General features: G+C 51.5%; 1 protein-coding gene across 50 annotated transcripts in view; it reads right to left on the reverse strand.

Moving 5' to 3' along the window:
• The window catches only part of AKT2 (AKT serine/threonine kinase 2), a 50853-nt gene that overhangs the window by 11374 nt on the left and 27044 nt on the right, over positions 1-12435 (reverse strand). For all 50 annotated transcript variants that reach the window (XM_077976108.1, XM_077976109.1, XM_028838367.2 and 47 more), the window contains 1 exon segment: positions 11566-11677. In XM_077976108.1, coding sequence (XP_077832234.1) covers positions 11566-11666 — 101 coding nt within the window. In that variant the 5' untranslated portion in view covers positions 11667-11677.

Genomic DNA, 12435 nt, shown 5'->3' on the forward strand with positions numbered 1-12435 from the left:
TCAGGAGTTTGAGACCAGCCTGGCCAACATAGTAAAACCCAGTCTCTACTAAAAATACAAAAAATTAGCCAGGTGTGGTGACATGCGCCTGTAGTCCCAGCTACTTGGGAGGCTGAGGCAGGAGAATCACTTGAACCCAGGAGGGGGAGGTTGCAGTGAGCCAAGATCGCACCATCGCACTCCAGCCTGGACAACAGTGTGAGACTCCATCTCAAAATAATAAATAATAATAATAATAAAATAAACAACAAACTAGTTCTGTCACTCATGGTTTAGAACTTGCTGGGAAAGAACTGTCTTTGGGCCAGGCTTGGTGGCTCACACCTGCAATCCTGGCACTTTGGGAGATTGAGGTGGGAGGATGGCTTGCATCCAGAAGTTTGAGACCAGCCTAGGCAACATGGATACCCATTTTGTAGAGACCAAAGATAAAAAATTAGCCAGGTGTTGTGGTGGCACATGCCTGTGGTCTCAGCTACTCGGGGGCTGAGGTGGGAGAACTGCTTGAGCCCAGGAGGTGGAGGCTGCAGTGAGCCATGATCATGCCACTGCAATCAGCAAAAAAAAGGAAAGAATTTTCTTTGGATACTTACAACCTGTTCTGCCTAATAAGTGAAAATGACCAGAGACCAAAATGAAAAATATACTAGGCTGAATGACACCAAATTGTCCACATCCCCCATTTTTGACCACACCACAATTAGGTGTTTTCAACCCAATGCATTTTGAACCCTCTGTGTATTTTGCTTGTGTCTAGAAAATACCCACATGACCAATAGGAAAAATAAAATGTTTACTAATAATGAGAAAATTCAAAGAGTACAAGTAGGCAACTTCCCAAATCCCAGTGATTTAAATAAGCCACAGGGAGTACAGCCAGCCCTTCACACGCATCTTCCAGGGTGGCCCCCGCCCCAGGGCAAGTGTCACTGCTCCTGTGTTCCTGAGGCACTGGGGCACCCACCCAAGGTCAGGCAGGGAACAAGCGGCTGGGATTGGGCTTCAAAATCCAAGCCGGGGCACCCTGCTGGGCTGTATTCCTCCCCAGTGTCGTTTCCTGGTGTACCACGCGAAACTACTTCTATTTCCATCCGTCCCACCATGCACCCCCTTCCACATTTTGACACTGCTGAAATGCAGGTGCATCTCACAGTTGGGGTCTGTCTTGATTTAACTGGGCACTCTTTTTTCTTGGCACTATACGAAATAAGGTGCCCCCCCAATGACAGCACCTTCGATTTGATGAAATATCACAGCAGTGTTTAACACACAGGCTGTTGTGAGGTAGAATGCCTGTGAGGCATCTGTGCAATGAGACATTCTGCAGCTGGGGGAAAGACGGAGGCAGGTCTGTATGCTGACTTGGGATGACCTGAGACATCTTAAGGAAAAAAGGAAGGTGCAGGGCCGGGTGAGGCAGCTCACTCCTGTAATCCCTGCAATTTGGGAGGCAGAGGCTGGAGGATGGTTTGAGCCCAGGAATTCCAGACCAGCCTGGACAACACAGGAAGACCCCGCCTCTATGAAACATTTCAAAATGAAGGAAGGTGAAGAACAGTGTACAGTTCTGTGCTCCTGAGTTAGAAAATAATGAACTTCTGCGGACACAAACTCACACAGGCACAAACATCTCCAGCAGAGCAGTCACGATCCTGGAGCCCTGCCTGCCTCCAGGGAAGGGAACTGGGAGTCGAGGAAAAGGAACAGCCTCTAATAACACATGGGAAGCACTCGCTATCATCAACCACTCCCACTCCCACCCATTACAAAGGAGGAACTGAGGCACAGATTAAAAAACTGGATTCCAGAAAAATAGCAGTTGTTCCAGCCTTGGTAGCTGGAATCACAAAAGACACGCTGCCCTCCCCACCCACTCAGAGACTGGAGTCCCCACAACCCATCTCTGTCCACCCCATGGAGGCGGAGATTTCCACCTGCTTTGAACATGGTTCTGCACCCAGAACTCATGGTGGATACTCGGTAGATACTTGGGTAATGAAAGAGTGAGGCAGCCAAAGTCCAGGTGGCCCCAGAGCCAGGGCGCAGCAAGGCCCAGCGCAGAGCCGGGCGGAGCGTACACACACTGAGCCTTGGTGCACACCCAGGCAGCGAGGTGCTGGCTTCTGCACTCCCTGGCCCAACGTCTCAAGCCAGTATTTCTCAACTCGCTTTAACCCATGCCCTCTCTGGAACAAATTATAGCCTAATTCCCAAACGCTACACTAATATTCCTGTTTTTCAAAAAAAAAAAAAAGGGGGGGGGGCACGGGGCAGGAGCCGACCCCACAACAGGTTTTTTTTTTTTCTTTTTTCTTTTTGGAGACAGAGTCTCGCTTTGTTGCCAGGCTGGAGTGCAGTGGCTCCCTGGCTCAAGCAATTCTCCTGCCTCAGCCTCCAGAGTAGCCAGAACTATAGGCACCCGTCACCATGCCCAGCTAATTTTTGTATTTTTAGTAGAGACAGGGTTTCACCATGTTGGCCAGGATGGTTTCGATCTCTTGACCTCATGATCTGCCCGCCTCAGCCTCCCAAAGTGCTGGGATTACAGGTGTGAGCCACCGTGCCCAGCCTTCCATGACATGCTTTATCAGACATAGTTGTCCTCTCACAAATTTTAAATTTTTTTAATGCTGACTCTGAGTAAATGATGGTGGATTGAGAAAAAAAAAATCACAGATCTCCTAAGAGATACAGTGAATATATTAAAAAGGAAAATATGTCTTTCATATATAAAAATCTTGAGAGACTGTCACGTGAAGATGGCAGATTGCAGACTAAGATGTACAGCGTGGTATCATCTTTGTTTTCAAAGAGAGGGGTGGAGAGAACCCGAATACATGGAAGACGGCACAGCCACACCACCAGCCCAGAAGCAGCTCTGGGAGGCTACTCCAGATGGGAATCAGGAGCACGGGCCCTGGAGCCACCCCAGCTGGGGCTCCAAGAGTGGCTCTGCCACCTGGACGAGCTCAGCCCTCCCAGCTCTCTTAGTCCCAACCAGGGCCTGGGGCTAAGAGGTTGGTGGACTGCGGGCACACAGCACCGCACACAGGGCTGGGCGGAAGGCACTCAACTTGGGGAGGGTGCCGAAGACACCTGCAGGGGCGGGCCTACCCCACCTACCCTGGCTCCCACTGCCCACCCTACAGAGAGCTCCAGAAACCACAGCGAGGCAGGAGGTTATCTGGGAGTAACTGGAGCTCGCCTGCTGCCTGACAAGCCTCTGATCCAATTCTAACTGGATCAAAGTTGCAAGGTTGCAGCATTTGGAATTCCAGACGAAAAGTAAGGGCCTCTGTCCAGGATCCTTCTCAAGGGTGTTTGCAACATGGGGTCTGGGGCAAAGGGGAGCTCCCCCTGAAGCTGGGCCTCAAGTATCTTCTAGCCCCCAGAGGAGAGCCCTGGGGAAACCACCACTGTAAAAATAACAATACTGAATGGCCAGCTCCAGACACCACCTTGCTTGACTCTCAAGAGCACTGCAATTCTCAAGAGCCAGCATTTCTGCTGTGGGGACCGAGGCACACGGAGGTGGAGTCACCTGTGAAGGTCACACAGCAGGGACGTGGCGGAGCTGGGACCCACCTGTGCACAGCCTCCTCCTCCTCAGCACCACCCGCCTGCCCCTGAGCCCCAGCGAAGCTGCTGAAGCTACGTGAGGCCCAGGAGGGTAAAGCAGGGGCCCTCTCTAGGCAAGGTTCGTGGGACCCAGCCAGGGAGCCCAGGGGCAAAGCGAAGGAAGAACTCTCCTCGGAAGCCATGATCTGCACCCGCCTTTCAGAGAGGGGCCCCCAGCCCCGCCCCTCAACAGCAGTCCCACGAACACCTTCCACTTGCGGAGGCTGGTGCCACTGTGTGCTCTGCGGGAGGACTCCTGTCACCCTCCCGCAACCCTGTGTAGTAGGTACTGCCATTCACTTCATGCTAAACGACAAGACCAAAGCACAGAGAGGCTCATCTGCCCATCTACAGAAGCCAGGGACACAACCCAGGCACTTCTACCTCCAAGAGCACTTCTCCCATCGGTATTTTTCGGAACCTTCCCATCCTCATTTGGTCGCGGGGCCAGGGGAGGGACATGGGGGGAGCCACATTCGCCCTACCAACACTGGGAAGGGCACAGTACAGGGCGAGCCCAGGCTCTGGGCCAGGAGCTGTGGGGACCTTGCCGCCCAATGCGCTGCCTGCCTTCCACACCAGCTGGGGACCTCACAGTGGGTGAGAGGACAGGCTCTGGGGGATGGCCTGGGCGTGGATCCCAGCTCTGCCCCTTCCTGCAGGCCAACACAGGGCAGGCTGTATGCCCTTCCTGTGCCTCGGTGGGTGAGGCACTAGAGGGTCCTATCAGGGTGAAATGAGACCCTGGACATAAAAGTGCTGAGAGCAGTGCCCGGCACAGTGAGGTCTCAGAAGGCTGTCATGAGAGTTCGCCCAGCCGGCCTGCAAATGTGAAGTGTTTCTGTGCACCAGGCTTGTTCACGGCACTGAGGATGCAGCAGGGGACAAGCCCATCGGGGCTCCTGACCTGAAGGGGAAGACAAGTGTGTTGAAGCTCCAAGGTGGGGGCCAAACAGGGAGACTCCTTCTCAGAGGGCAGTCAGAGGAGGCCTGAGGAGGTGATCTTTAAACCAGGACCTGAACAGTGGCCATCCCCAGTGCCTAGAACAGGCCCTTGGCACACAGCTGTGAAATAAATGAAATGGAGGAAAGGAGGCAGGGGATTGGGAGGGAAAGGAACCCAGGCAGAGGGAACTGTGTGGCGAAGACCTCAGGGCAGGAGCAAGCTGGGGTGTCTGTGGAAGGCGCACAGGTGCCAGAATGGCTGGAGCCAACAGAGGGGAGTGAAGAAGATGAGGACAGGGAGGAGGGCAAGCCCAGACCACTCCGGGCTCTACATGCCACCATGTTAGAGACCTCGGTCTTACCCTCAGCACCACAGGAAGTCGCTGAAGGGTTTTAGTCACGGGGGAACAGGCTCCGATTTCTGTTTGAAGTCAGTAGCTGCTGTGCGGGCTACCGACTGGGGGTAGTGAGAGGAGACCCCAGCATCCTCCACAAAAGAGATGCTGGTGGCCGAGGAGAGAGAGAGGTAAGAAAGGCACTGGCGCTGCGTGTGCCAAAGGCTGCCACGGGCAGGCCCTGCGCCAGTGCCTTCACGTTTACCTCCTCTCCTGAGCCTCCTAACAGCCAGGGAACTGAGCCCCACTGAGGGAGGGACGTGGCAGCTGGCCTGAATCCAGGGCCTGAACCCCAGCCCTGGCCATCCTGCGGGGCACCGCAGAGAGACGCTCGGTGAAGCGGAGGTGGCAGGGCTGTCCTTCATGCACAAGCAAGTCCTCATCACTTCGGGAGTGACGGCTGACTGTGGGGACTCTCCCCTAACCATCACCTCCCCGACCTGGAGGGGCATTTACAGATGGAGGGCATCTGGGGCCCTCTCTGTGTGCAGATAGCCTTCCTTGTGAGAATAAAATAAATTAATATACGTAAAGTCCTCGGAACAGGATCTAACTCAGAGAATTTGTTTCAATTATTTTTTCTTCATCCAACAAACATTTACTGAACACCCATTTGTGTGCCAGACACATAAATAAATACAAATGCCCCACTTGGTGGACAGGTGCTGTGAAGAAAAGCACAGCTGGGGAAGGGCAAGAGAGCGAAGGGAGGCAGGGCAGGACGCACCGGGGCGGCGGCACTGGGGCAGAGACCTCGTGGACTCGGGGAGAGCTGTGATGGCATCTCTGGGAAGAAGGCCTTAGACAAACGCCACAGCAAGTGCTGAGGCCCTCGGGCAAGAGATGTGCTGGGCATGTTTAAGGAACAGCAAGGAGACATGCGGCTAAGTGAGAGTGCCTGTGGCAGGAAACGCTTCTGGAGAGGTCGCTGGATCATACAGGACTCTGCAGGACACAGCACAGACCTCGGAGTTTACTCTAAGTGGTAGTAAAAGCCATTCAGAGTTCTAAGGAGAGAAAATACATAAGATTTACATCAAAGCCAGGCACGGTGGCTCACACTTGTAATGCCAGCATTTTGGGAGGCCGAGGCAGGCAGATCACCTGAGGTCAGGAGTTCGAAACCAGCCTGACCAACATGGAGAAACCCGTCTCTACTAAAAATAATAAATGAGCTGGTCATGGTGGCGTGTGCCTGTCATCCCAGCTACTAGGGAGGCTGAGGCATGAGAATCACTTGAACCCAGGAGGAAGATGTTGCAGTGAGCCAAGATCACGCCACTGTACTCCAGCCTGGGCAACAAGAGTGAAACTCTTGTCTTGAAGAAAAAAAAAAAAAAAAGATTTATATCAAAAAGATCACACATAGCCAGGCACAGTGGCTCATGGCTGTAATCTTAGCACTCTGGGAGGTTAAGATGGGTGGATCACTTGAGCCCAGAGTTCAAGACCAGCCTGGGCAACATGGTGAAACCCCGTCTCTACAAAAAACACAAACATTAGCCTGGTGTGGTGGCAGGCGCCTGTAGTTCTAGCTACTAGCGAGGCTGGGGTGGGAGGATCACCTAAATCTGGGAGATTGAGGCTGTGGTGAGTCGTGATTCTGCCACTGCACCGCAGCCTGGGCAACACAGACCCTGTCACAACAACAACAACAGAAGGATCATACTCATCTGATGCACTCTTAAGTATTCTTGCCTACCAAGACCAGGGGTCTGCAAACTTTTTCCATCAAGGACCAGAAAGCAGGGTGTGGTGGTTTGTGCCTATAATCCCAGCACTTTGGGAGGTCGAGGAGGGAGGATTGCTTGAGACTAGGAGTTTGAGACCAGCCTGGACAACACAGTAAGACTCTGTTTCCACAAAAAAAATTTAAAAATTAGCCAGGCACGGTGGTGCGCACCTGTAGTCCCAGCTACTCAGGATCCTGAGGCATAAGGATGGGTTAAGCCCAGGAGTTTGAGGCTGCAGTGAGCTATGATTGCACCAACGCACTCCAGCCTGGGCAACAGAGCAAGAACTTGTCTCAATTTAAAGAAAAGTTTTAAATTTAAAAAATTTTAATTGCCGGGCGCAGTGGCTCAAGCCTGTAATCCCAGCACTTTGGGAGGCCGAGACGGGCGGATCACGAGGTCAGGAGATCGAGACCATCCTGGCTAACCCGGTGAAACCCCGTCTCTACTAAAAAATACAAAAAGCTAGCCGGGCGAGGTGGTGGGCGCCTGTAGTCCCAGCTACTCAGGAGGCTGAGGCAGGAGAATGGCGTAAACCTGGGAGGCGGAGCTTGCAGTGAGCTGAGATCCGGCCACTGCACTCCAGCCTGGGCGGCAGAGCGAGACTCTGTCTCAAAAAAAAAAAAAAAAAAAAAAAAAAAAATTTTTAATTAAAAATTTAAAAGGGCCAATTATTTAAATTTTTTAGGCTTTGCAAGCCAGTCTTTGTCACAACTACTTAACTCAGCCATAGTAAGCCAAAAGCAGTCAGACTATTCATGAACAAATGGACATGGTCATGTTCCAATAAAACTTTATTTACAAAAATGGAAGGCAGGGCCCTAGTTTGTCAACCCTGTTTTAGGCCTAATTCTAGTTTACAAGAAATACAGACATGGGGAACAAAAGTAAACAACACCAAAAGGCAATAATATGACACACCCAGAAGGTGTGACATTCTACAAGACAACTAGCCTGGCTTGTTAAAAAAATAATAAATAAATAAAAAATCAATGTTTCGGGGAGGAAAAAAAAAGACAAAGGGCTGGACTACATTAAATAAAACAAGTCAAAGAGACATGTACCTTGAATGAATCCTGGTTTGAAAAACAATGTTCTAAAGGTTGCATATCCTTCAAAAGGTAACTAAAGAAATTCAAGTATGGCATGGATAAGGAGAAGTTACTAGTAAACAAAAATTATCATCATCTCAGGCGTGACAGCATCATGATTCTGTAGGAGAAAGTCCTTAGTGACACTAAGAAGTGTCACTAAGTAAGAACACAAGTTCAAGTTCAGCATAAAACACACCCAGATGAGGCAGACACGGTGAATGCAGGCCTGCAGAGTCTAGGAGTAGGGCACCTGGACGTCCATTCATTATACTATTCTTTCAACTTTTCTCCAAGTGAAACACGTCTGCAGTGAAGTGGGGGACAGGGAGGAGGGTCTCTCAAGCTGGAGAGGCAACCAGGAGCCCAGTGAGGAGGTGCTGCAGCACCTCGCCAACAAGCAGTCACCAACCGGCACCCACCTACCCTGCAACCCCTGCCTCCCCCACCAGGCTTAAGAGAGGCCAGCTGACATCAGCCTATGTGGGCCAGAGCTGTGAGGACAGCATCAGTCAGCCAGGAGCAGAGTGGAGGGGGCCTCCCTCTTGCTGGGTTTCTGGCTCACCCCCTCCACCCATCCATAGTTAAGGTCAGAAATCTGGGACCTGGTCTCTTAGTAGTTCCAGCAGTTTTCTCTTTGCCAACAGCAGCAGGTACCAAGAAGAAAAGGCAGGTGGGGCTCTCCAGCCTACAGAATCTGGGTAAAGGAAAGGGCATGTTGTCTTGTGAAAATGGAAACAAGACCATCTCTCCTGCCTACTAAAACACTTTGCTGGCTCCCTGCTCCCATTCCAGGCTGGCAAACTATGCCAGGTACTGCTGCATCAGCCGCTCCTGTTTATCATCCCCCTGCATCGTGTAACAACCCTGGGACAAATCCCAATTTATTAAGCACCTGCCAAGCCCTGTGGGGATCTCCAACTGGAGTCCAAGGCCTTGGCTGAGCTCTCCAGCTTCGAGCGCCTCCACTTCCCCTCTTCCAACATTCCTGGCCCCTTGGTTCTCTAGTGACACAGAACCCCCTGTGGTGGCTGGGATGTATGAGCTATTTCACCTCCAGGCCTTTGCATATGCTGTCCCTTCTGAACTTTCTTCCTTGCTATCTCCGTGGCCAACTCCTATCCAGTCTTCAAAACCCAGCCCCCAACACCCAGGACCTATACACCTACTGGTTTTGATCTGTTTTTATTGGCCATTCATGTTTTGGTCCATAGTTTTCAACTGAGTAGCACCTCAGCTGGCTTGAAATGGTAATTTTGTTCCCCTCAGTGGGGCAAGTATATTTTTTACCTTGGGAGGATATGCAACGATAATTATAGTATAGATTATAGTAACAAGTCTCATGATACTGTGGGCTCCTGAGCTGTACTGTCCAAGAAGGTAGCCACTAGCCATATGTGGCTATTTAAATCAATTAAAATAAACTAAAGAAATCCATTCCTCGGTGGCTGTATTTCAAATGCTCAATCGGCACAAGCAGTCAGCACAGGCAATTGGCACAGGCAATCGGCAACGGTGCCTACTGGACAGTGCAGACACAGGGCATTTCCACAATGGCCGGAAGTGTTCTTGGACAGCACTATTTTAGGGCTCTCCAGAAGGTCTGCTGAAACCTTACTCCATAGATAAGCTAGAAGACTGTTTCTCAAAGTGAGCTCCAAAAGGACAAAGTGGGAAAAAGAAACATTTCCCACTGATTACAAAGGACTAAGCTCCTTAATATATAAAGAGCTAATACATAAATAAGAAACAGACCAACTATCCAACAGAAAAATAGACAATATAGACAGTTCAGAATAGGAAACTCACATGGCCCTTGAGGGTCAAACTCATCCACAGAGAAAGAAAGGAAAGTTAAACACCCCAAGGTGCTGAATTTTTCCACTGTTCAGACTGGTACAAATCCAAATGTGTGAAAACACAAGGCCACGGGGGCACTCTCAGACATCGCCTAATGGAAACTTTGCAAAACTACAAACTCATTTTCCCAGTGACTCGGCAATCCTGCATCTAAGCACTCGTCACACAGGTCTACCTGTGCACACATCGAACAAGACAGACATGGCTATTTCACTGCAGCATTGCTTATAATGAGCCAAAAGCCGAAAGCACAATAAAGAACAGCTAAATAAACACACTTGGGACACGCATATCCAATTGTCCAAAAAAAAGGGAAAGTAAAACATGAAACAAAGCAGCCGCATCTCTCCATATATCAAGGCAAATTCTCCAAGGTACACTAAGGGAAAAGCAAGTCCAGAAGCATGTACAATGCGACCTTTTGTATTTAAAAAAAAAAAAAAAAAAAAGGGCAGCAGGGCACAAAGGTTTCCCTCTGCTCTTCGAGGGCACCTAAGAACAGTGATTAACTGGGGGGCGGGGAGGTGAACGGAAAGGGCACGGTGGGGGAAGCTCCACCTTACACTGTTTCAGTTTTGAAATAGATGAGTCTTTATCATCTCGTCTGATTACTAAATTGATCTTTTTAAAATGACTCTCTGGACCACCTGCCTCAAAATCAATAGAGATGCTCATTAAGAACGTAGTTCCTGCCAGGCAGGATAGCTCACGCCTGTAATCTCAGCACTTTGGAGGCCGAGGCAGGCAGATAACTTGAGGCCAGAAGTTTGAGACCAGTCCGGCTAACATGGCAAAATCCCGTCTCTACTAAAAATACAAAAATTAGCCAGGTGTGGTGGTATGTGCCTGTAATCCCAGATACTCGGGAGGCTGAGGCAGGAGAATCACTTGAACCTGCGAGGCGGAGGTTGCAGTGAGCTGAGATGGTGCCACTGCACTCCAGCCTAGGCAACAGAGCAAGACTCCGTCTGGAAAAATAAAAATAAAAAGGCCGGGCGCGGTGGCTCAAGCCTGTAATCCCAGCACTTTGGGAGGCCGAGACGGGCGGATCACGAGGTCAGGAGATCGAGACCATCCTGGCTAACACGGTGAAACCCCGTCTCTACTAAAAAATACAAAAAACTAGCCGTGCGTGGTGGCAGGCACCTGTGGTCCCAGCTACTCGGGAGGCTGAGGCAGGAGAATGGCGTGAACCCGGGAGGCGGAGCTTGCAGTGAGCTGAGATCCGGCCACTGCACTCCAGCCTGGGCGACAGAGCGAGACTCCGTCTCAAAAAAAAAATAAATAAATAAAAATAAAAATAAAAATAAAAAAAGAAGGTCGGGTATGGTGGCTCGCACCCGTAATCCCAGCACTTTGGGAGGCCAAGGCAGGTGGATCACCTGAGGTCAGGAGTTTGAGACCAGCCTGGCCAACGTGGAGAAGCCCTTTTTCTACTAAAAATACAAAAACTAAGCTGGGCATAGTGGTGCACGCCTGTAATCCCAGCTACTCAGGAGGTTGAGGCAGGAGAATCGCTTGAACCTGGGAGGTGGAGGTTGCAATGAGCCGAGATCATGCCACTGCATTCCAGCCTGGGCAACAAGAGTGAAACTTCATCTCAAAAAAAAAAAAGAATGTAGTTCCCTGACCCTGGGCAGATCTCCAAGTAGTCACAGGTCTTGAAGCGAAGCCCAGCGGTCTGGACTTTTCATGAGCTCTGCCTGTGATTCCAATGCACCCGCAAGTCTGAGGGCAGAGTAGGGTCTTCAGACTAAGAACCCCAGTTCTTCACAGCCCCAGCTGGGGAGACCCCCCCCCCCAACAGAATTGCAGACTGGAAACCCCTATGTAGGGTCCCAGGGAAAATCTCCATCTGTACCTTTCCTCCTCACACCAGGCTTGGTCCCTCTCAACGGTAGCCACACAGAGGCCCAGACTCACCTCTCGTCTGGAGAATCCACGTGGAAGGTCCTCTCGATGACTGTGGTCCACTGCAGGCAGCGTATGACGAAGGTGTTGGGCCGCGGCCTCTCGGTCTTCATCAGCTGGCATTCTGCAGGCAGAGGGAGTAGACAGCAGGGGGCTGAGGGGACAGCCCTGCCAGCCTGCATCCCAAAGTGCCCGAGCCACCTCCCACAGGCCCAGCCCCATGCCAGATGGTGCTGGGGACACTCTAGGGACTGAGACAGCCCTGGCCCTGCTCTCACGGGGCTCAGGGTCTAGTGTGTGTGTGGAAGGAGAGGAGCCCACCAGAGAGTGATGGCTCCACAGACAGGGCCGCGATGGGGACAAGCCCAGAGGTGTGCAGAAGCTAAGAGGCAGCATCCAACCCAGCCTGGGGAATGGGGGGACTTCCCAGAGGAAGCAGCTTCTCTGAACTAAGCCCTGAAGGAAAAGGGAACTTAGAGGGTACATGGAGAACAGACGCCCAGAGGTGAGAGGAGGTTCAACATCCCCAGCGGGTGGCCAATTCTGCTCCAAGGGTAAGGAGGGGTAAGTGAGAGACAGGCCTGGAGAGGTGGGCTGGGGCCAGCCAGGCAGGGCCTTGGAGGCCATGGGAAAGAATCTGGACTTTGTCCTCTGGGCAGCAGGGAGCCACAGAAGGCTTTAGATAGGGTAGGGACACAAACAGATTGAGACTGATCCCTCTGGTTGCCATGCAGAGGGTGAGACTGAAGGTCAGAAGGCCAGGGAGGTGGGGAGCCAGCTAGGGAGGGTGGGGCCACACCAAAGTGGAGCCCTGCAGACAGGCCACGGGGAGAGGGCACTGAGGACCAGGCCCAGGCCTCTTGGCCTGCTGTCCATGAGACA

The sequence above is a fragment of the Macaca mulatta genome, chromosome 19 (assembly GCF_049350105.2).
Source record: "Macaca mulatta isolate MMU2019108-1 chromosome 19, T2T-MMU8v2.0, whole genome shotgun sequence".
Lineage (NCBI taxonomy): Eukaryota > Metazoa > Chordata > Mammalia > Primates > Cercopithecidae > Macaca > Macaca mulatta.